This window comes from Chelonia mydas, chromosome 3 (genome assembly GCF_015237465.2).
Source record: "Chelonia mydas isolate rCheMyd1 chromosome 3, rCheMyd1.pri.v2, whole genome shotgun sequence".
Classification (NCBI taxonomy): domain Eukaryota; kingdom Metazoa; phylum Chordata; order Testudines; family Cheloniidae; genus Chelonia; species Chelonia mydas.
This window is the reverse complement of record NC_057851.1, coordinates 193,928,692-193,954,613: the sequence shown is the minus strand read 5'-3', so window position 1 is coordinate 193,954,613 and position 25,922 is coordinate 193,928,692. Positions and strand designations below refer to the sequence as shown.

At 42.1% G+C, this 25,922-nt stretch overlaps 1 protein-coding gene across 7 annotated transcripts in view; it reads right to left on the bottom strand.

The window, feature by feature from the left end:
* Positions 1-25,922, bottom strand: part of PAK5 (p21 (RAC1) activated kinase 5) — a 174,789-nt gene that overhangs the window by 18,377 nt on the left and 130,490 nt on the right. For all 7 annotated transcript variants that reach the window (XM_043544046.1, XM_043544047.1, XM_007064150.3 and 4 more), the window contains 3 exons: positions 15,896-16,693; positions 4,659-5,150; positions 3,542-3,675 (listed from right to left, as the gene is read on the bottom strand). In XM_043544046.1, the coding sequence (XP_043399981.1) occupies positions 3,542-3,675; positions 4,659-5,150; positions 15,896-16,693 (1,424 nt within the window). The remainder of the gene's footprint in view (positions 1-3,541; positions 3,676-4,658; positions 5,151-15,895; positions 16,694-25,922) is intronic.

The following is a 25,922-nucleotide window of genomic DNA, read 5'->3' as shown; positions in this document are numbered from 1 at the left end:
GGTGCAAAAATGACACCTCCTTGCTGAACAGACTGCTCCCTGCGCAGTGTCCAAGTCATCTCGCTGGACTTCAATAACAGAAGTAAAATTTTATCTTTTTTTGCAACTCTTAGTCTTGCAGAGTCAACACAGAGAAGAAAGTCAGCTGGCTTGTCTTCTTTTCTGGGCACTCTCAACTTTTACTAAGTTCCAATCAGTTACATCTGTGCAAATTCATTTATGCCGGTGAGGCTACAGAGGTCATGCTAGTGGGTATGAAGACAATGGGGCTGCACAGGTGTAACTGAGGGCCTAATTTTACCAGCAGGTCACTTGTTACTGGTGATAATGTGTGAGAAGGAAATAGTTTGACTCTCAGATCACATGTTAGCAGGGCTGGGAGCCGTCTTACTTGTAAATAAAGTAAATTTTATCTGCAAATCACTGACAGATGACAAACAGGGAACGCTTTGATGCCACTTTGATAGTCACTTACCAGAGCAGCACTGCACTTTTGTTTCTTTAAAAAATGGAGCAGGTATACTTTTTGGAAATTTAAGCATGAGGAAAAATTTTGAAAACGAAGTAGGTGTGCGGCATTAAATACATGTAATGTATAGCGCAATGTAATGTATTTAGTTAGTCAATTTCCTGTTCTGAAGAAACTGAAGTTCTTTCATATGCAGTAAGTCCAATAGTTGCCAAGAAGGACAAATCACTACTGAGATGGAATCATGAAAGAGAATGAGCAAGGGAAATGATTCTTGGATTTCAGAGCAAATCTGTGGATTCCCATCCTGTGTGCAATTATGTAGGGTTATTTCCATTGCTCTGATGTACATTACAAATAAACATTTAAAATGATATTTCAAGAAGGGCCTCATAAATCATATGATAAGACATACTTATCCAGTCATCATTTACAAAAACATATGCATTGGAAAAGAAGCCTGTCACATTGCTATACCATCGTTATAATGATGACATTGAAGGGAGTTAATGAACTGTAAGCCATTCTATCAGGTGCTCTTTCACGTCAGCCTTCGTCCACAGAACATCCCGTGGCAGGCGTTCAATGAGAGATGTAGAAACAATCCATAGTTCAGCTGTGACTCACCATGCGCCTTACGCTTTAGAAGAGCCAGTAAAGAGCATGATTCCTGTCTTGTTGGCCAAAGCTCCCTCTATTACACCAAGGAGACTTCTGCTTTCATGCTGCTATGGAAATGTTACAACCTTTCAGCAAAATTGTTGAGGGAAGGTCAGAAAAAGTAAAAAAGATTAAGGAATGACTCTTGTGGTTGCAAAAAACGATGATGGCTCTTAAGTAGCCATTTTCTGTAAACATCTGTTTGCCATTAAATTCCTGTCAAAGGTATTTGGCAGAGTGGTTTTGAAGTTTTGGGGCGGGCAGCGTAGTTAACAAATGACTTACAGTGGCTGTGATTTTTTTGCATATCAGTTGAGGCAACACTTAAAAAATAAGTATCTATTTTACAATACCTATTTAGCCGTGACCTGAACATGTCATTAAATGGTTAGATAACTTTTGTGACTGAATTGCTATTCGTTGCTAAACTGGGAGTCCTCTTCTTTGTGCATAGCTAAATTTCCTCCACATAGATGTGCTAGTTGTGTGGTTTCGATTCAAGGAGAAAGGCATTTTGCTGGTTAAATGTAAAACACTTTTCTCCTGCCTACCTTCTTCCTGCGTGCTGGAAAAAAGGTGGGTGGCAAACAGAGGGAATATGTTACACAAAATCAAATCTGTCCATTCAGAAGGCAAGTTGGAAGACAGGCATAAAGTCAGGAGCTCCATGTAACCTTTGGTACCTGTTTAATTATGTTGATTGGGGGTGTGCTATTTTTGTAACTGAAATAAGCATACCAGTCCAACCCCTGATGTTGGTGCAGTTATAGAGGCATCAAGGTTCTTACCCCAGTATATCTTATTTCCCTTTCTGAATGGGAATAGCTACACCAGCACATTTATACACTAGGGGGTACTGTACCACTTTAGCTATACCAGAGAAAGAATTCCTAACAGTAAGAACCTACGTTGCCACTGGTTTAGTTTTCTCTTAACCTGTAGCTGCCTACAGCAGGGTTTACCGCATCTTGCTCAGATACAGCTAGTAAAGAATACTACTAGAGACAGGATACTGGGCTGGATGGAAGACTGCTCCGATCCTACGTCCCTTTCTCCACAATAGTTGAATGAGCAGAGTTATCACCTCTGGCTGAAGGGCCAAAATATGGCTGGTGCCAACACAGATGCTTTGTGGGTCAGAGGGCTCAGGAAGCTCTTTTCCTCTCAGGGGTCTCATGAAGGAGGTAGCCATAAAACAAAGCCTGCACTCTACAATGCAAAGTGAAGGGGGAAAGGACATCTTCTGTCGATGGACACGTAGAGCAAGTCTGCGGGGAACATGGCCGTGCAGGGTGGGGGGAGGCCAGGGGAGGAAGGCCAGCCCTGGGAGGAGCTCACCGTAAACGTTTGCAACGAGGTAACAGTGGCTGCCAATAGTATGCTGTTGACCAGCACCTCTGGAGGTGTTTTGCTTACTCCTGTGTCATGCAGGCATAATGGCTCCAGCCAACATCATTCATGTGGTACACTGACACCACCTCCCCTCCCTAATACAGCTCTGGCTCTGAGGTGACATTCTGGCCCAGCTGAAGTCCAGGGGAGTTTTTATCATGGACTTCAGTGGAGTCAGGCTTTCTTCATAGAAGTGGCAATTCAGCCTCAAAGTTCTGGATTGGATGGGGACAAGAAAAAACAGCGGGGAGAGAGGGGGAAGAAAAAACAAAAGAGAAGGGGACTGGGCTGGATTTCACTCTAATAGAATATATACATTCATATTAGCAAGTGTTGCAAATCATTCTCTCCATCACCTTTCTGCTAAGACCCAAGTTAACATTTCCGTATTTCCCTTGGAATGGTTGGTGAGACACCCCTCATTCCTATGGAGTTCCCTGTGTTCTTTTAGGTGTTAGCTACACAGTTATTGTATGAGAAACACAGAACCCCAACCTTAGCAGATCAGAAAGGACTTTCTATTCACCCTTAAAGAGAGTTGATCAGTATAAAGGTAGAAAAATGGACCTGTTGCATATTGAGCACAGCTGGGCATTTTCAGTTATTTTAACTGGCTTCTAGACTCCTTTGACAGAGACAGGTTTTTAGGTTTTTTTAGATTAAATGCATAGTAAAGTTCTCATAGTTTTTGCATTTTGTCAGGAGTATGAATTTATTACATTACAGACCTGTCCGCTTTTAGAAAGATGCTGAAAATACCAAACCATGTTTAAATCACTCATCCGTTTCCACTGACTCACTGAGTGCTTAAGCTGGGACAAAGCAGGCATGGATTGCACTCAGTCCCACTTTTGCTAACATTTCCCCCCTTTCTATAAACTGGCAGTGGCAGTAAGCATGAGCAAGACAAAGCCAGATATTCCTTCTTGCCCTAGTAGAAGCACAGGATTTACTGCACCTTTGAAAGAATAGGTGCCTTCAACACTAAAACAGTATACAGATGATGCTAACCAAACATACCTTGTATGCGTCACTATGTCCGTCAAAGCACCACCTTCCAGAAACTCCATAACAACCCAGAGCTCATCATTCACAAGATAGCTGTTGTACATGTCAACCACATTTTCATGATGGTAATCCCTCATTATTACAACCTAAGCAAAAGACAAAGAGTGCATGAGTTACTGGAAACGTTTTGACTCTGGACCATTCTTCTTTTACCTCTGCACTCAAGAAATGTTATGGTGTAACACCCTTGCTAAATCCTTGTGCCTAATTACACCACAAAATGTTTTTCTAACAAATATATTTACATGTTTCCCTGTAAATCATTTCTGAAAGATGGAGGAAGTATCCTTTCTAAATCATATTTGGTGGATAACAGCTTTCTTTTGAATATAAAAACAGGAATCGTTCTTTCTTTTTTTGCCTGTTGCTTGTCCTTTTAGTACAACAGAGATTGTAGGAAATCAGTCAAGCAAAGCCTTCTTCATGGTGCCACCAAAGTCAACATGCAGAGAATTAAAAACACCCTAATAATATACAGCTCATTTGTGACCCAGCTAAAGCAGCAGTTGGGGTCATAAGGCATTCATTCCCTTTTGCCCCTGCACTGCTACCCACACCCCAGGTAACAGTGAAGAGCCACCCTAACCTTGCTGCTGAGCAGGAGTGGGCACAAAAAGGCAGGGAATGGGCAAAGCCTTGGCTGCATTGGGGTGCCAGGGAACATATGCTGGGACAGATTACAGACCCGACCTCCCTTCGCAGAGCAGCGGGAAACCAGGCGACTGACTCAAAGCATCTCCAGGTTCAGGGCAACAATGCTGGGCTCCCGGCAAAGCTATGACTAAGCCCATAGTGAGATATTTAAAGGAAAGGCAGAATAGAAAATAAAATGAAGTTTTACATTTGCTTACAAAAGTGACAAATATTCGGCTTGATGGTCAGTTTGTCACCTGCCCATAGTAAGGGGCCACCCAAAATGGAGACTGTGACTCAGGAAGTTACAACTGAACTCACCACCCCCACCTTAGGAGGCTAAAGCCTTATCCACTGGGCACTGAGGGGATTTCCGTTTTGTTCCTCTCTGTGATTAGTAACCTGCAAAATTGTCCCCTCGTCCAAAATGGCTTACCTCATTGAAGAGTAATTCTCTTCTCTGCTGTTTCCTGAGATCCATTTTCTTCACTGCGACTTGCTTTCCAGTGTGCTTCTCAGTGGCAATGCAAACGATCCCCGTGGAGCCTTCTCCTATTTTGATAAAGTTGTCCAAGTATTCCCTGGGGTCGCCAGGACTGACAACAAGCTGGAGGGCAGCTCTGAACTGTTCATGTGACACCCTGGAGGGCTGCTGATCGGAGGATGAACCCCAGCTAGGTGGGGGATAAGCACTTGACGTGATACTTGGGGAGCTTGGGTAAGAAGCCGTGGAAATATAAGGAGAGCTTGACTGGAGGGCAGGCTGGTGATAATGAGAAGCTTTGTGATAGACTGAAGGATACTGGAAGCTACTACCTGAATAGCTAACTTTGCTTTGACTTTGAGGTAGCTTTGTTGGGCCTCTAGGGTAGGTATCTGATCCAGATAGTGGTGGGCTAACTACCATCTGTGCTCGATCGTAATCCACCTGCAAAAATTAAAACAAGGCAAAGTTAACATGTTGTATTCAGCATTGATCAATGGCTGAAAATAATTGCAGATATTATGAGCATTCTAAACCTTATGTTATCAATGAAGTCAGACCTCAATTCCTCAGGACCATAGCGTGGCCACCTCCACCGTGATTTCTCATTTCTGAGATCCCTACTTGGTTTTCCAACTTTCTCTTTTTGTGCACATTTAGTAAAAGAAAGCTCTAATCACAGACCCACTTGACACTCCCATTCCTCACCCCTTGCTTGGTTCTCAGCATGTTTCACTCTCTGGACCACCAGGAGGAACTCCAAGGATCACTGATGGTCCATAGACTGCCGAGGCGATAAGTAAAAATCCCTGTTGCTTTATTTATTATAGTCTTTAGGATTAGTGGAGCAAAAACAATCTGTTTATACCCAGTATCATGACTTCCCACACAGATGGTATAATTTTGAGGGGAAGTGTCCTCTATGACCTAAATACCTGTTTCTTTTAAAGTGACACTCTGGTACTCTCTTGCTGAGAATAGAGCTTTTTTTTTAAATCACCCGTTTGGTGCATTCTGATCACAATAAAAATGTAGATTTTAGGACCTTTAGATCATCTAGTTGGATCTCCTGAGTATCACGGGCCGAAGAATTTCACCCAGTTACCCCTATATTGAGCCAAATAACTTGTGTTTGATTAGAATATACCTTCCAGGCATCCACGTCTTGATGTAGTGGCTCACCACTTCCCTTGGTGGTTTGGGCCAGTGGTTAGTCGCCCTCACAGTTAAAAATTTGGGTCTTATTTCTAATGTGAATTTGTCTGGTTTCAACTTCCAGCCATTGGTCCTTGTACCTATATGCTGCAAACAAGTCACCTCTCAATCTTCTTTTTGATAAGATAAACAGATTGAGCTCCTTAAGTCTCTTGCTGTGTTAGCTCCTCCCTTCTCCAGCCACCCTCTTCCCCTTTCTTCTCTACAGCAGCTGGAAAGAGATATTGAGCTTGATTTCCCCTTTGCTTTCACAAGAGTAAAACAGGAGGTGCAAGTGAATGTAAAGCTACCTTTGTTTCCCAATCAGTTTCAGTGCTGAGGAGAGCTCACCAGGGCTGGAAATCAAGCCCTAGTTCCAGAATCCTGCAAAGCGCACCGTTAATGGATGGGACCATAAAGACATCACACAGGGCAGCCAATGTATGGACCCTCACCTGGTCAGCAAAGGTGCAAAGAACAAACAGGACATGCAGGAACTGTGACAGAAACTTTAGATGGCAATACACGGTGCACAGTGCAACAGTTCTGGCAGGCACCATATCTGTTCACAACACAATGGGTGCATTGGCAGTAATTACTGTGCTCACGGGCACTGGAAAGACTTGTGTGTAGTTGCCATCCAGCATCCATTACCCAGCTGATGTCTGTGCCACACTGTCATCCTTACTGCCATGCTAACACCAATTTACCTGCATCACAACCTGTTAAGAGCGGAGGCAAAGAGATGCACAGAGGAAGCCATTTGCAATGCACAACAAGTTTTATAGGTCCTGTAAAACCCAGGAGCTATGCTACATATTCTTGACCACAATCTCCTGGTACCTGGACTATTAACTATTTACATATATACAGATACAGACCACTCCTAGAATGAAACCAGGACTGACTGGGAGCTGGAAAGTTGTTCCCACTCCAATGGTCTGGGTGATAAGGCCCTGCTAGCATTGGTTGTACTCCTGTGCAATGTGACAATGTGGCCAAATGACTGCCACTATTGAAGGGAGTGGAGGCTGGCAGCATAGACAGACGTATTTCGATTGGCTAGATCCCAGTCACATGCAGGGCAAACTGGACCCGGCCACCAGCTTAAAATTTCCTCCACTGATGGCCCACCTCTCACCCTTTCTAGTTACCTGCCCTATCCTACTGATTGTGGAGCAGACACTTCCCTAACGGCTCCGTGTAGATAGACCACTGCACACCAGCACTGGTCCTAGCTTCCTACAACAGCACCGAAGAAGGTATGTAGGGTTATATGGCTCAAATGACAATGGTGCATTCATTTCAAATGCCTTGCTTATAGGATTCACACACTATAATTCTTCAGGGTCTTCCTTACAATTCCCCAAAACTGGTATTGCACCTATTGTTCTTCCCAATAATCTGAGCATCGTTATAACGGGCAAATGCTACAATAGATTAAACAGACAATAAGCAGAAACCATGAAAGTTCAAACTAAGGAGTGCGGGGGAGCGTAGTGATTACGTGAGCCTATAACCTATCTGAAATGGGTATTTGGTCTTCATCGTTTTCAAAGTGGGCTTCCTTCAAGCAAGACAGAATGAGCAACAAGGAGACTAATTTAATTTCTTAAATGATTCTCCAGAATGACAAACTACTTAACTGCAGTGTCATACAACCCCTAATTTTCCTTTGAAATCAGAGACAATCTGGGAAGAAATTATCTCAATAGGAGGCTTTAAAAAACCCCACAAGTGTCAGCATTATTCCTTTGATGGAAAAACAACTAACACATGCCCTATTTCCTCTTAAAACTTCCTTTGCCTTAAAGTGCTTTCAAGCTTCTTCTCTGTAAAATAAATGAATTTTTTACATTCTCAGACAAGATGTTTGCTCATCCATACTTCTATTCAAACCCAAAAGGGATGGGCAAAAATACATGTAAGCAATTTTTTGGAAATGAATCTCTGTTTACAACATAGCAAAAATAGCCCATGACAATGTGTGTAACATCTCTGAGGAGGGTGCGGGGTGCAGAGACACAGGTTCATGATGTAGCACAATTACAAATAATTATACCTATGAATTCATTTAATCAATCAAATCCACTGGCGGTGCACCGGGGTGGACAGGGCATAAAACTCTACACAGCTCTCGGTGGCTACTATTACTGCTGGCTGTCAGCCAGGAGTCCCCTGATCCGTGTTAGTTAAGTGCACATTAATCTGAATTTGGCAGCGTAATCAAGGACCCAACTGAACTGTGAAATTGAATTCTGCAGTGAAACATCATTTGACCATTTTATGCTACGGCTGAAAAAAAAAACTACCGCAGCATCAATTTATCACTGTTGCCTGCTGCACGGGAGAGAAGGAGTTTGTAGCCGAACTCTACTCAGTGGGGGGAAGAAACCTCGACGTGCCAAATTACATCAGTGTTTTGCAACATTCTGTGTAAGACACTTGCCCATCTTTTCATGCAGCTTTGAATGGGAGGAGGGTTTGCACGCTCTCAAAGGGCTGCTTAAATATTCCTCTTTGAAACGTGAAACTGAGACATCTTCTTTAACATAAAAAGAACAGGAGGACTTGTGGCACCTTAGAGACTAACAAATTTATTTGAGCATAAGCTTTCATGAGCTATATTGCATCCGATGAAGTGAGCTGTAGCTCATGAAAGCTTATGCTCAAATAAATTTGTTAGCCTCTAAGGTGCCACAAGTCCTCCTGTTCTTTTTACGGATACAGACTAACACGGCTGCTACTCTGAAACCTTCTTTAACATGACTCTTTTGAGTCGTCGCAACCAATAATATGTAGCATGCACAAAAACACCAGACAGCATCGTACTTAAAGTAGCAGCTTCCTGAGAGAAGATTTTTATACAAGGTAAAGATACAAATAATTATAGGAACGGATCCATTTGATCCATCAAGCAAAGTTTTCTATAAACTGCAAAGGCTTAGAGACCACTAGGGACTCTGCTGTTGCCAATCTAATTAATGCGCAAGGTGCCCAGATACTCTGGTGACGGGAGCACCTTACACATTTAGATCAATGCATACATATAAGTCAATTATCTGAAATTTAAACTTAAGGATGCGATGGGTTTTCAGAATTTTAAAATGAAAATTAATCGGTTCAGCAAAACTCCTGAAAAATACAGTGTACTTGCGAATACATTTTGTAGCATTTGATAACCTGGCTTACAATACCATTCAAAACCATTCATTTCTGGAATACAATGAAATGTAACAAAAATACACAGGGAAAAGCCATTAAATCAGCTAACTTCTCATTACTAGCCACATCGTAATACAGTTCTTCCCATCACTGCACAATCCAACAGATACTATTTCATTAATGCTTCTATTTATATTATGGTATTCAATTAGCCTCCCAAAGGAAACCCTTTAAAAGACCATAAAAAAACCTCAGCACAGGCCTCATTAAAGATCAGGTCAACAGGGCAGATTAGGTTCTGACATGAAATCCATCAAGGCGCTGCACTGTAATGGAACACGCATCTGCTGCTGTGCGGGTTGGTTCACTGCCTCACAATGCTACTCAAATGTGTGCGTGCTCATTTCAGCACTGAGGCCTTTCAGTTCTTACAAAGGGGGTATCGCAAGGTGTTTAAAGTCATTTTACCTTTCGTGTTGATGACAGTAATGCGTATTTTGTAATACCAGAAATTACAGATCGTTAATATGGTATTAGGAGGAAACACCTGCTTATTCACATGCAAACTAAGACCCTGATTCTGTAACATGATATACAGGGGCAGACCCTTCACCCGTGTGGAGTGCCGCTAAATTATTCATAGAAGCAGCCAGCAGGAGCACTGTAGAAAAGGCCCATCTCAGAAATGGCTGCCCCAACCCCACAGCTGAAGAATTTGGTATCCTATGGGAGGGAACCAAGGTGGAAAATAAGGACGAACGTCCTAAAAGGGGACCCCCCTTTCCATAGAGGTAGAATGGCCTGATCATTGATCATAAACCTAGTCCCACCAGGAAATGGGGATGCCACAGGAGGGTGCAGAGAGGCTGTGGTGAGAGGAGATTCAATCACGAGACATAATGATAGCTAGTTATATGGTGACCGAGAACTGCTTGGTGACTTGCCTGCCAAATCCAAAGGTGGTGGGTCGAATGCTTACTGGAGGGCCCTCAACCCCTCCTGCACCCCAATTCCCTTCCCAAGCCCAGAGCCCCCTCCCACACTCTGAACACCTCGGCCCAATCCCCCATCCTGGAGCCCCCTCCTGTACCCCTAACCCCTCATTCCTAGCCCCACCCGAGAGCCCAGACCCCCAGCTGGAGCCCTCACCCCCTTCTGCACCCCAACCCCCTGCCCCAGCCTGGAGCCACCTCCTGCACCCAAACCCCTCATCCTCGGCCCCACCCCAGAGCCTGTACCCCCAGCCAGAGCCCTCACCTCCTCCTGCACTCCAACCTCCTGCCCCAGCCTGGTGAAAATGAGTGAGTGAGAGAGGGTGGGGGAGAAGAAGTGACGGAGGGAGTGGGGACGGAATGAGCGGGGGTGGGGGTCTCGGAGAAGGGGCGGGGCAGGGGGCGGGCCTCGGGGCAGGGGCGGGGCAACGGTGGAGTTTGTGATCATGCTACATATCAGTACCAGTGATGTCAGACTGTACAGGAGAGGAGGCCTGTAAAATAAATGGAGATTACTAGGAATGAGACTAATGTCTAGGGTTTCTCCAGTAGAGATCACTGAAATGCTTCCTCTGCCACACACATGATGAGCTGGACAGGGATAATATCAGGGTTTCAATATGTGAATGAGAAGATGCCATAAAAAAGGAAGGGGTTATCCTCATTAGTCACTGAGAAAAGGAAGGGAGAGCCTATACTTAAGGACTGGCTCCACCTTAACTAAAAAGCAAGTAGCCTGCAGGCACAGAATATCTATAAGAAATTTAGGGTGGGGAGGTATAATTTAAACCAGGATCTGGGGAAAACCAGCCAGGTGCTGAGGAGCAGTCAAGTTAGACAAAGACTTCCGTTAGGTATGGCAATAATACAAAAGTAAGCCGATGTTGGGCAGTGATGGATGGGATCACAAAGGTAGATTCCGGAAAAAAAACCCAACAAGATTTCACATAAAGGAATTAAAAAATAGGCATACGGTCAAACACAAAATCTATAAAGGACTGTATACCAAGAGGAGGAGCTTAAAGGAAAAACAGGTGAACTAGAAAACCTGACAATAGAAGAGGAACTTAGCCTGAGAAGCATTTCTGGAACACAGTGGAATGACAAAGACTGATGGGATACTGTATCTGAGTATCAACCAAGCAGGAAGGATATATTAGGTCATGGAGGTATGGGAGTACCTAAAAGATTCCACTGAACCTAATGAGATATTTCTACAGTGAGAGAGCATTTCTGTCCATACAGATCCTACTGTAAGGTCAAGTCATAAGAATACACACGTTAGAAGGGTTATACTGCTGATCTTCAGACAGTTGGAGGAGATCAAAGAAGCAACTAAATCTAATAATGGCCCACTTCAGCTACTTGCAATATAAAATGACCAAATGTCTCACTAGGATATGATTTAGGGAGCAATGTCTCGACACCTTTTACAATTGCACCTCGAAACAGCTACTTTTAGAGCACAAAAGAGGAGAGGCTACTCTCAGCGGAGTCCTAAATCTCACCCAGGAGTTGATTCAAGAAGTAATTATAGTTGATCCATTGTAGCTGAGGCCTGGCCTGACGTGAGTGATTAACACATGGGGGGAGGCCTTGTTTTGTAGAAGATAGGATTAGGGAGGTAAATGAATTATTAGGATGAAAACAGGACATTTGTGCTAAATAAGGGAAGTACGTAGGTCAGTAGGCTAAAAAGACAGAATGTCTGAGCCAGCTAAGATAAGAGAAAGAACACCCAGGGAATTATTTACTATGAACTAGATAACAAGGGACAAAATAAGTTAGGAATGAAGAGATAAAATAAAGAGGAAGTCGAAACATGGACAGCGCGTGGACAGAGCATGCGGTACAGCAATTCTGTACCAAGTGACCAAGCCAATCCTAAAATGTATAATGCGATGTATAGAAAATGCAATGAGATGTGTCAATGTATATAAAGAGAGAGCGTTTCTGTGTAACTTTGGAGCTATGATGTACCCTGCATCCCCCCCCCCCCCCCATCCCGCATTTGAGTCTGATCAACTCAGCGTCCCGTTGCTCTATGCTAAATAAAGATACCTGAGTGACGAATTCTGGAGTCAAACTGAGTTCTTGGGAAGACGAGTGGAAAGAGTTCTTGGAGGGAACCCCAACTTCCATTACATACTTGTAGCCACACTATAATTAAGTTCAACATCCTCATAGGAGGGGCTGTATCATAAACTAGCACTGTGACTTTAATCTTTAAAAGGGGAATTAAAAAAAAAAGTGAAGAGGGGTAATCCAGAAAAGACCCTACACATGACTAAATTAAAATCCTTACACTCCGCAGGGAGGCTTTTGTAGCATAGAACAATAGAGTCTCTAGAGGTATGTGTTCCCCTAAACTAAAAAGGAAGCAAGAAGGTAATACAAAACAGAAGAAATTAAATCATCACTTGATGATTGCCTGTTTTGTTCATCCCCTCTAGGGCACCTGGCATTGGCCACTGTCGGAAGACAGGATACTGGGCTAGGTGGACCTTTGGCATGATCGTTCTTATGTTTCTGATGTTTAAATGGCAAGATGCAAGAGATTAGGAAAAGCCAAACAGGTAACCTTCAAAAATGGAAATCCACCCAAGTGAAGCCAAGGGAAAGGAACAAACTCTGGTAGTAACAATGTAAAATGGAAGTTAGGAGGGTGAGGAGGGGATTTGAAGAGCAAATAGCCAAAGACACATAAACAAATAACAAGAAATATGTATACCAAAAGCAGGGAACAGGCTTTGGATCAAACCCAAAGGGCACAAACCAACCTCTCACTGAAGGAGGTGAGGAAGAAACTTGCCCTACCTTTCTCTAAAGCAGACGGTATGGTCCACTGTTGGAGACATGATATCTTCTACTTGGACCACCAGTCCCATCCGATAAATTAATGAGACAGTATGCATGTGTGAAGAGCCACCTTCCCGGATCCCATTGTAAAGTTGGAGTTAAATACATAGGGCCAAATACATCCTTGGTGTAACATCACTGAATTCACTTGACTTACACCAGGGATGAATCTGAGGTACATGGCATATCAGATGAAACAGCTGCAAGTAATATTGAACTAAATCTACCCTTCAGACTTATTAGCTGTAATGACTATTTTTCCTGAATATATTTTTAAAGCCATGCATTTGTGTCTGCAGATTTTTTCAATACATACTTTTTCCCTTTTAATTATACTTTAAAGGCAATCTCAGTGGTAAGATAACTGATTCAAGACCCGATTCTCATTTAGTAAACTCATTTAACAAACCATTGTCTCGCTAATGCCTCTCTGAAGAGGAAACTCTCTGGCAATCATCTGTAGACAAAACACTGCTGTTCAGTTCCTGGGGTTGCTGATGGGGTTGGGAATCGTAACTGCTGCATAGAACGGTGAATCATCGAGTATCGAGTGCACCACGGTTGTAGGAATGTTTTCAGAGTTCTAAGGAACGCATAGCTGACAATGAATCTTGCAGGGAGGCACTTTTTCCAAAGAGCCTACCGTGCACTGATCCTTCTAAAATATACCTCTTTCTACAGTCCTGTTTAAGAGACCAATCCTGCAAATTTAAAAATGTTATTAAAGCCAATGTTAAACAAATTATATAATACACAGGTTAAGAAAAGCATAGTGCTTGAGTTAGCCACAGGTGACCAAAACATCCCTTAAACATAAATGACATTGCTTAGACTTTGCTTAACACAAATGAGCACCGAAGGGGCAATCGAAGAGACTTCGTGGCTGGGAACTCTTCTGTCCCCTGGGGTTTGGCCAGACACCCAAAACCAAACCGCTTGCCCGAATTTAATTTGGGCTAAACCTCCTCGGTTTACTTCTAATAGGCCCCAGCATTAATTAGAACTCTGGGTGGCAGCATCAACAGAGGAGCCAAGGAGTGGGTGAGCATGGAGTGTGAACAAGCCTTTCGCATCCCTCCGGCCTACGGTCACAATATATTTCTGGTAGAGCTTCAACTGCTGCTTTCTGTTCTGGAGGTAAATAGAATCAATTTTCCAGGGCTCTCAACCCAGCCCATGTCATGAGCATTAAAATGTTCCATTATACAACAATAAAACAGATCTCATCCCTTGGAAGAAGTGCTCAGCACCTCGGAGCTGCAAGCGCTCAGCAAGTCAATACCTTGGAAAACCAGGCCGCTTTTTACTTAGGCATCTGAATGTGGACTTAGATGTCTCAGTGTAGGCCCCCAAGTTTGTATATTTTGGCCATTTTCCCCTGTATAACCCTGAGGAACGAGCTATGTGTGATGCTGGTAAGCCAAGTGTCAGCTGTGGTCAAGACCTAGGTGTCGGCTGAGAACTGACACACTCACAGCTGGAAATCAGGCCAATTCACTTGTGTATTAGTATAGATCAAAGTGACTGTTAAATGAGTAAGAGTGTATTTGGTGTTTAAACTTCAGGAAAACTAATGGGATGTTACATGTCTGGTGTTCACATATCTGTATCCTGTTATAATGGAATAGCAAACATTTATATTATCTATATCCCTGTAACTAAATAACCCATCAAATGAGAAAGAAGCCTTGTGTAATGCAAATGAAGAACTGTAACAGGAAAGTGCTAATTCTTGTCCATTTAAAGGCCAGTGGTTATTGTGTGTGATGATCCGAGATCAAAGACTCTAACTGCGCTCCATCATCGAAGAAAGACACCCCCCCACCCTTCATCTCTGGACTATTTGGATTCTAACATGGAAGAATTAACCAAATGAGAAAACAGAGATCCCCAGAGTTACTCTGATTAGCCCTAACAGCTTTTTGGAAACTGACAGATTACTACATCTCTGCTACCCCTTGAAATTATAGACTGTGACTCACCTGTAGATATATTTGTACCTGCTTTAACATCTCAATAACTCTCATTCCTTTGTCTGAGTTAATAAACCTTGAGTGAGTTTACTATAGAATTGGCTACCAGCATTGTTTTTGGTGTGAGACCCAGGATGCAAATTTACCTGGGTGAGTAACTGGTCTCTTGGGACTGGGTGCAACCGGAATATTTTGTGATTTTTTTTTTGTATAAGTGACCATTTTTCACATAGTCCAGCTTGTCTGGGTGGCAAGATAGACTGGAGTGTCTAAGGGAACAGTCTCCAACTTGAGGTGGTGGAATCTCCTTCCTTAGAGGTTTTTAAGGTCAGGCTTGACAAAGCCCTGGCTGGGATGATTTAGTTGGGGATTGGTCCTGCTTTGAGCAGGGGGCTGGACTAGATGACCTCCTGAGGTCTCTTCCAACCCTGATATTCTATGATTCTATGATTATAAGACTACTGTAGTACTTTGGGAGTTCACATTTGGTACTGGGTCAGTGAAATCTAACGATAGAACATACCACCAGCCTGGGAAGGGGGGGGGGTCTGCCCTGCTTTTGACAGTCTGTCCTGATGGAGGCACAGTCATAAAACATTCCAGACAGCGTGACACCATAAATTAAGGGACTTTCCAGCATTAACAATTAAAAGCTGTAGCATTTTAATTGGTAACCCTTGAAAATCCTTTACTGTACAGCTCTTCTCTCAGTGTTTTAGAGGGAAAATAAAACGAACCTAATCAGACGCCTAAACTGAGGCACCTAATCAGACGCCTAAGGAAAAGCAGCCTGGTATTCAAAGGTATTGCCTTGCTGAGCACTTGCAGCTCCCAGTGAAATCAAGGGGAGCTATAGGTCCTGAGCACTTCGGGAAATCAGACCACTTTTACTTAGGTGCCTAACCATGGATTCAAGTGCCCAGCTTTATACAACCACCTTTGGAAACTGTTGGTCACACCTGTGAAAGTGATGGCCTGTGATAGCACCCACAGATGTTAATTTTACCTTTGGAATGCCTCCTGCCGTTTCTGACAAGCGAGGGTAGGTGTATGAACTATACGAATGCCCTTGCTGATTTGATTTAAAAGCACTTGCTCCGTATGGCACGACTGGTTCCTGCAGACCCGAACCTGATCTGGATCTCTGTCTCATGGCTGGCTGAGGACTTGTCTGGTTTACATATGACGACTTTGGTCTTTTCTCATAGTCATCCTTGTCTGGTCCATTTCCCCAGTCACTGTCACTGTATTCCCGTCTCTCTTTTGAGCACTCACTCTGCACTGAAGTTCTAGATGGAGCATAGTGAAAGGATTCTCTGTAGTCTAGAGACGATCCACTAAGAATCCTTTGATATTCCAACTTTAGGCCACTGTACTCAATTGGTTTGCTCTTTGTTTCCATGTGTGTATGGTAATCTGGAAGAAACCTTGAGATGTCTGACTTTAGGGGCTTAATTTCTGAATAATAGGCGTCTCCGGGTTTTGTTTTCATCACGTGTCCATTCTGTTTTGGGGCGAAGCTACCTTGGCAGTATCTATCTAACTCTTCCCCATAAAAACGCTTGTCTCTGTATTTTTCAGTGACATAGTCTGTCGTGGTGTCCGACTCACTGGAATACTGAGAATATGTGATATAACCATTTTCTTCCTGGTGGCTTTGTACATGGTTTGAGTTTCCTTGGTGTGGAGTGGGAGGACTTTCCTTCCGTAGGGAATTAGAGCGTGTCACTGAGATATTGTCAAATTCTTCTAGCAGGCCATTGATTGAAGTATCCTTTTGAGGTTTATTTCCTCTAACGATAGTCTGGGAACAGAAAATTGCTTTGATTAAATACAGTCTTCTATTTAATATTTGACTGATAAAACCTCTGAACAAAATGATCTAGCAAGCAATACATTCAGAGGTTATGTTCTATTCTCCTATCAGGTAGCTCATTTGAAGGAAAAAATATATTTTTACCAATAATTACTTTACTGCAGAATCATGCAGAGACAGAGACACAATTATCGGCTGAGATTACCAAAAGAAACTAGCGATTCTGGATGTTTCAATTTTGGGTGTCTAATTTAAGACACCTTAAAAAGGGTCGAATTTTCAGAAGCAGGATATTCAGCTCTCAAAAAATGGAGGCACCTCAAATTACTAGACACTTTTGAAAATCTTGGGACTATTATATTCATTATTATTTGCTGCTCGTCTGCATCAGACAAGGCTAATAGTCTGAAGCTGGTGTACAGTATAAGGATAAGCTAAAAGAAAATCATTCCACAGTCTGCATTCACTCATACATTTGACTGTGGAGAAGAGTCAGAATGGAAAGTAGTGCGCAATTTATTGGGCACTATTTTCTTTCAAAACAATATCTGTGAGTGTAATAGGACCACCCTGAGTAATTACACTGGAGTTCATCTTACATTAGACACCAGGGGAGAAATAAAAATAAAGTGTAAAACCTAAATACCTACCTCTTATGTGATGTAAAGAGGGGACATTCACAGCTTTCAGCAGGCCACCTGGCTCCAATAATATCTTTAATTAACCAAGTATCTTTTGAAGGACTAAATCATGGCCCTGGGACATCCACAGCGTGTGAGCCGCATGGCCTGACCAGGCTGTGGTAACTTTTCCTATATCCTAAATGCTGCATAGTTATCCACCCTCTCTCCCTTCTGTTCCCATTTCTGCAGCTCCGGGGATGGAGTGACCTCCCCAGCCCTCGCTGGGATAGAATGCATGAGCTCCCTCTCCCCAGACTGCTTCCTACCACTCAACACCTGCTCCCTACTAATTCCAACCCAGGATGATGGGCCTCATGACTGGCACGTAAGGGCACACATGAAGTCAGCCACGCTTGATTTCTGCGCTTATCTATCAGCGATTGAACTATTTTTTGACTCATTACACCCAACAGTGTAGCATACGATTATAGCAATGACACTAATATTGATTAATCATCAACTCCTACTGCGAGGGTCAGGAAGAACCATTGTGTCGTGTGTACATTTCCTGTGAGAATGAGATGGACTGATCATGGGCCAGCTGGTGTGAATCAGTGTGGCTCTAAATGATGTCAAATTTGCTTTGGGGATTCATACCAGCTGAGTAGGTGGGCCTTTATTTTTAACTTGTTGAGTTTGTAAACAGAACTTAGCCAGCCTAGGGAGATATCCTGGAGCAACACTTTTGTGTTATCATTCTGTGTCTTTTTGTGTGTGCCACAGAACATGGCTTCAAGGGGACTTCTGGTGCTTCATCCACCAGGGACACAGAGGGGAGGGGACTAGTGGATCCCTGACTACGTGGGTGATCCCCACAAAGAGATGGCCCACAGAAGGGGTCACCGCAACTCTGAGACTGCAACAGCTGCTCTGGAGCCTTGGTGGGAAAGTCTCCTTCCCAACATCTGATCCCCACTGACTTCCTCAGTGTACAGCCTGGCTATTGAGGTTGTGCACTGGCTTTAAGTGTAGACCAGGCTTCAGATTTTGTGGAGCTGCTAGAGAGTGGGTTTGAAATACAGTCTTGGGCACTGAGCCCAATCCCTGTTTAATTCCAACACAGACGAAGGAGGCTTTCCCAGAAGTGCACAACCCCCGACATCCTCGTACAGCTCAGGCTGAGTCATACGGACCAGTGCTGACTGGATACAGCAAGGAGGTATCCGTGAAAGACAGCTGTGATAGGAATTATTAGCAAAACCAAGCATTTGCTTTATAAAAACAAATACTTCTAGAGAAACCTGATGGCACTCATTGAATTGTGGAAGTTTAGTTAGTAGATGAAAGGAATGTAGCCATTGTGACGCTGTCTGAACTACTTCAAATCGTGTGGTATGATACCGCATGAAACCCAACTTAAAATATTCATTTAAGCTGGCCTAGATCACTGGCATAGGGACTGAAAACTGGCTGAAGGACAAAAACCAATGGGCATCTTATTGCCACTATCATTATTACTAGGGGATAAAGAGTATTATTGGTCGGCACAGGTTAACATTTTCAGAAACACTTATTTCACTCAGGAGCTTCACTCCCGTCAACTTTCAGTAGGACACAGGTGCTTCTGAAAATTGAATAGCCAGTCACTACCCCCAGAGAGCTTATAATCTAGACAGACAACAAAAGAATGCTCTGGAAGTCGTGGAAGATGGTGCTCTGGGTAGAGCTATATTTTTCTTATCATCCATAGATATTGACATTGACAGATAGGTAAGATAGATATCAGTAGATGAGATAGACACCTGGCATAGCTATATCTGTCTCACCTTGCACTAACCTGCAGAGTGCAATCAGCTCACAAGGAGAGAAGGGTGCACCCCATAAAGAATTCAGTTGTAAGCATGCTCCCCCTCTGTGCAGGGAGTTCAGGGAGGAATTACTCTGCCTGGCCCTGACAAGCTTGACCTAGCCCTCAATAGTTACTCAAGGGCCAACTGCGCCACCATTAACCATGATGAGCAATATCTCACTCCATGAGGCAACACTCAGCGCATTGTACACAGCAATCTGTCGGAGGTAAGATGACTACTAGGGTAAGATGGACAAGATGACTACTAGGCTCTTCCATTTCTAATTTCTAAGGGTCTGATTCTGTCATCCTTGCTCACATTAGGTAGGCCCTTATTCTGTTAGCAGCCCCATTGATCTGAGGCACACACAAGCAGATACTGCAATTTTTTGTCTTTCCAGATTAGTTTCTTAGTTACAAAGTAGGGTGCTACTCAATATGAGTATGGGTGGCAAAATCTGGCCCTAAGATTTCTTACTCACAATGAAATGCACCTTACTCCTTGAGTAGTTCCACTAAGATCGGTAGGGCGGCAAGGGGACATTCAATGATGTTCAACACACGGTCAACCTGTGGAACTTATTGCCAAGGGATATTGCGAAGAACTGGGTTCAAAAAATAATTAGATAAGTTCATGGAGAATAGATCCATCAATGGCTATTAGTCAAGGTGGTCAGGGATGCAACCCCATGCCCCGGGTGTCCCAAAGTCTCTGACTGCCAGATGCTGGGACTGGATTACGGGGGATGGATTACTTGATAATTGCCCTGTTTTGTTAATTCTTTTTGAAGCATCTGGCATTGGCCATGGCCGGAAGACAGGATCTGGGGCTAGATGGATCATTGGTCTGACCCAGTATGGCCGTTCTTATGTTTTTTATGTAAGGACATTGAAAGGTGGCATATTCAAAAACGATAAAAGGAAATGAATTTTTACACAATATGGAATGAGACAGTGGAACTCATTGCCACAGGATGTTATTGAGGTGAAGAACTCTAAGTGGGACTGAACACATATATGGATAACAAGAATAGCCAGAATTATAATAGAAATGCTAAAAAAATTTTTGGAAGGGATATAAAACCTTATACTTCTGACCTTAAGCCAGTCTCTAACTACAAGGGGTTAGGATGAGACCTTTATAGGGGGCAGATTATCCCACATCTATCGACTGTGGGGTTTCTTACACCTTGTTTTTGAAGAGCTGGTGCTGGCCACTGCCAGAGTGAGGACTGCTGAACCTCAGGTCGGATCCAATTTCTATGTTACTATGATTACACGAGGAGTATGGTGCTATTCAATGGAAGGGTAGTGTAAGGGTAGCAAGATCTGGACTTATTTATTACGCTGTCAAATTCATGCTCAAAATCCATTCTGTAAAGCTGACAAATGCAATACAGGAATAGCAAGGCAAGCAGCTTTAACTGTGCCTGTGCTGGGAATATGGAACAATAGCCATTTCTACTGCTTTGGGCAACACTGAAAACAGTGGAGACCTTCAGAAAAACGTTTCGGGATCAGAAAACAAGCTACAAGACAAACACTATAGCAATGTGTTGATTAAAAAGGGGCTAGAGTACCAGCAAATTATCTGGGAAGACTATGAACTGTAGTATCTGCTGACATCTAGGTAAACACTATTCTATTCACTCTGCTTCAGTCTTCCAGCATATAGTTTGGAGTAGACAGAGCATGCACTATTCAGACAGGGAGCTGGTTGTCAGAGTAAGAGCCTAAAGAGCAAATTAAACAGTGTGTTGTGTACTTGGTGTAATGCATCAGTTTGTAGCTTGATCAGATGTAACACCTGGATACTAATTTTCCGGGAAAACATAAACCAGAACTAGTCACGATATAACTCCTAATATCCCATTTACATTGTTGGCAGATGAATCTGTGAATTCTGAATTATCTATCAATCATTCAAAGCAAAGATCTATGTGTTGCCCATATTTATCGTGCTGATAACTTAAAGACATGACAGCAAAAGCAAGGTTCAGAAATCTAGCAACATTTTATATACTTGTATATTTTTGAGTAGAGAGCGTGCCCAGGTAACTTGTCATACCTTAGAGTGTGTACGTGTAATTATGAAGCATTTTTGTGTGGTTATTGTATATAACAATATGAAATCAAAAATGATGTTAAAAGAATATTAAGGTTGCAATGTTAAGTGCTTAAAAGTTTGGAAATGCCAGAATTAAGGTTGGCTATGTATGGGTGAGTCTGTGCAGTACCAATGTGCACGCTTTCATTTCGATATTTGTACTCAATCCTGAAATCTTTGCTCATGTTTTCCCTCAAGCAAAGCTCCTGCTGTAGTCAGAGGGAGATGTGACTAAGCAGGCCCTTTCTTGCCTTCCTTCCTCTTTTTGCTTTAACTGCCTTTTTGCTGAATCTCCACAAAATCAACAGCAATTTGCTTCTATGTTATTCAGAAAAGGCCACCTCAGTAAAGCTGGGCTAAATGCAAAGCAATCATGACCTTGCATAGATCCCTGCTCTGATTTATGCCCATAATTATTTGTCCAGGTTGCTATTTTGAAGCAAGCAACATTGAAACAACAGGAAAATAAAAAAGTAAACAGATTGCTTCTTTTGACTTTGAAGCGATTCAATAACATGAAAGGAATCGTTTCATTAAACTATAGCCTCTCTTTGGCAGGGTGACTTTATGATCATTCATATTTAATTATCACATAATCAAACAGCACATTCAACAATGAAATGCTTATAACTGAATGCATGATTGAAATACTCAAGTGCCATCCAATTTCTCCTGTATCAACGTGTGCTCAGGATAGAACTGTTGATTTAATAATCTCCCTGGGGCTACTCTTCAAAGAGGGGAAGTTCCCCTGAAGTAGACGGGGCTGTCCATTCACTCTGCCTTCTCTGTGCCTGGAATGAGCAGGAGCAGAGGGGAACTTCTGTGGGTAAAACTCTCCCGCGGGGCGGGAGGGGGGTAATATGATCTCTCCCTCCTTTGCAACCCAAAGATGCCTCAGTGCTGGTGCTCCATCGAGAAAGAATTCCACTGGGCTTTGGGGGTGGAAGGCGCACCTGGACGCATCCAAGCAGATATCTCCGGGGAGTTAATCTGTTTGAAGCAGCATTAACTCCTGCAGATGAGGAAAAGTGGTCTTCTGGCTATACATCAGGACATTTAGGTTCTATTCCTGACTCTCCCTACGTGCACTGTGTCAAGTCACTCACAGTGGTCACCATTAAAATGCCAAAACTTGTTAACAGATAGTTATAGCTGAGATACTGCAGGTATCTCCTCTTCTAAATACAGGGGGAAAACTGTAGGATGACTACTGGCAAACACTGTCTTTTTACGAGCAACCACTGTAGTTTCTATTTACCTCAGTTTCTTTATATGTAAAATGGGGACAACACTTACCTACCACATAGGGCTGTTGCAAGTCTAGATTAAATTTAAGTGCTTTAAGATTCTTGCTTGGAAGCTGCCATGGAAGTGCCGAGTATTGTTATTATTACGATCAAAAGCACACCACTGATATCACAAGATGAATTAGTATATAGATATGGTTTCCTAAAGAGGAAAAAGATGTGATCTTTGGACAGTGCAGTATGTAATATTGCAAGAGCAAGTATTATGTCAAGAAAAATTCTCTCTGTTGCTCCTGTTGAATGAAAGTTGAACATACAGAGGAAGATAATTTTAAAAATATTTCTGGTAGGTCCAATAGCAGATAATACCAAAATGAAGCATTAAACCTTTATCTAATATATGTTCTGTGAAGAGTGACAAAGAATAACTAAAATACTGTTAAAGTCTCTAAGGTGCCACAAGTACTCCTTTTCTTTTTGCGAATACAGAGGAACATGGCTGCTACTCTAAAATACTGTCGTGTGTCTCACAGGAGGATAAATAAACTTCACTCATAATTATTTATTAGGTCTAAAAAATGAACAAGGATTCAGCTTTAGGAATAAGAAAAGGAGTACTTGTGGCACCTTAGAGACTAACAAATTTATTTGAGCATAAGCTTTCGTGAGCTACAGCTCACTTCATTGGATGCATTCAGTGGAAAATACAGTGGGGAGATTTATATACATAGAGAACATGAAACTGTGGGTGTTACCATACACACTGTAACCAGAGTGATCACTTAAGGTGAGCTATTACCAGCAGGAGAGCTGGGGGGGGAATGCTACCACAATGAATAAAAATAAATAAACAGAATCTTTGCTTCAAAAGATAAATAAGATGTTTTTACAGAATTGAACTAATGTCAGGACACTAAGTATTCCCGCAAAAGAAGGTGTTGTGTGCTTGGGTGATGTACTGTAGGTTTGCTATGAAGTAGAAATTTTTGCACTATGTAAGTGGAAACAAGCCACTAACTTGATATAAACCGTGGCCAACATTTTCCAACTTGAGAGCCACAAGTTAGGTACCAAAGGCCTGATCCAAAGCCCCTTAAAATCAACAGAAAGATTCCCACTGGACTTCAAAGGGTTTTAGATGAAGCCCCTTAAACCCTGTTATCCTTAATAAAAGCAGACCGAGCACCCACAAAATCCATTGAAGGTGTTGTAGGTGCCCAGCACTTCTGAAAATCAAGTTGCTTTCATTTAGGTGCCTAAATAGGGATCCTGGTGCCTAACCTTAGGTTCCCAAATTTGCGAATTTTGGCCCCTGTTGTGGACACATAGCTATTCTCTCTGTGCAGTAGTGCCACGTAGATATTAGTTAACAAAAAGAGAAGCTCATGCAATGTAGATAGGACAGCAGGAATTACAAAAGGTTGAAATTTTAGCTTCTTTTAGGGATTATGCCAAAAGTGGTCGTAGCACAAGTATATTCTTTGCTAATAATGGGAAAGTCTTGCAATTTCAAATTGCATCGCATTGGAAGTAAAAACAAACAAACAAAACCCAAAACAAAACTAGGTGTAACTCATTCTTTAAAATCTACCCACAGTATTTCCAAATAAAGAATATACATTGTTCCTGATCCGTATATGTATTTTATATGTATAAAAAAAATCTTTTCTTGAGTCCTCAGACCTTGAGTCCTCAGTCTTCAGATCTTTTTAGAACAATGGAATTTAGATTGCTGCAGGTAAAGAAATGCAGATACTTCTGTAGTTAAAAACAATGCATTATTTGTTAAGGTTGATTCAGCTAAGGTTATGTTTCATTTGTTTCTCTCTTTTGTTGAGTTCATGTAATGGAATCTTGTACAATAACTAGCCAAGCATGAATAATGAAAATCAAAACATATTGTATCTTACAACTTGGCTTAAGCAACTTTCACAAAAGATGGTTGCGGTTTGTTACTGTCAATTTCCAATGTTTATTAAAGAACATTTATCAGGGCAAAACACTATGCCATTTTAGATAGGTCAATATTACAATAGATTAAGGTGCACTAGTGAAATTTATGCCACTGTAGCTGTCATGAAATAAAATCAATTCAACCCAATCTAGTTGAATTAAAGTCCACTAAGTTCAAGCAGTAGTTTTCATTTAATTTCCACTGGTTCCTAAACAGTCTTAGTGTTTGTTCTGGCTGCCAGTGACAGTAGCCATATTTCATGGTGTTCCTTCAGTGGTCTGTCCTCTAGTGATAAGCTATAATGGATCTGCCCGTAAGAACAGCTGTCTCGCCTTGTTTCAAAGAGCAGATGAAAAACAGCTTCTGCTCTCAAATACTGTATTAACCTTGACAATAATGAAGTGGGTAATTAACAGTTTTGGCCTAAAATGACCTTGTGTTTATTGTTTTTTAAACTACTATACTTTATACACTAAGTATATATTATCTTTTCTTCTTCTAGATCATTTAAAAAATTCTTTGTGGATTTAAATTCTGTGTGACACACGGAGCAAATAAATATCCTTTAATAAAATGTCACCTTATAAACAGCCAATCTAAATTCAGATTTTGTTCCTAGCTTACTTCCCTTATTTTTATTAACACATAATGTGTGTAATAAAAACACAATCTATGTATATCTGAAAATCAATTTTTCTTAGGAAAATGAAACTACAGCAAATCTAGAGTTACATGCCATTAAAGGTAAATTAAGTAGACACAACTGAAGAGTTGACAATTTCTCTTCTCATGCTGCAAGATATCAAGTCTTTGAAGCCTTGATCATGAAATTAAATTATATTCACAGGTGTAAGAATTTGATAGCATGGGCACCTTGGGAAGAGGAAATATTTCCTTGTCACTTCACAAGAACAATATTGGTGTCTCACTGTTATTAACTGGGTAATTTATATTATCAGTTGGAGGGGTGGATTTCACTAGTGCACATTTAATTCACCATCTCCAGGATATGATGTGTGCGATCAACACACAAGATAGTAAAGAGCAGGTGTATGAATCACAACAAACCTTGCATGTGAGGATGGTACATTGAAGCCTCCTGGAAGACATATTGTGTTGAGTCAGTTCTCTCATTAGACAACACTGGGCCACCTGTTTTAACCAATACTGTAGTCGATCTCAGGGTCCAGTTTGGTGTTTACATGTATAACGTGATCAGTAGCACCACTCACCCATGGCATATGGACCGTCCCGCAATTCTTACTCTGGCCTAACTCTGTTTGCACCAAATCCTGCTACCCATCACTTCCATAGCTGTGGAAACCCCGGAATGTAGTGGCATCACTGGGGGTCCACTATACTGGGGAGGCAGAAGTTAGGAAGCCCAGCACTGGGGTCTAAACCCCTTTATGTGCTGCAGAGTTCAACTCTGCC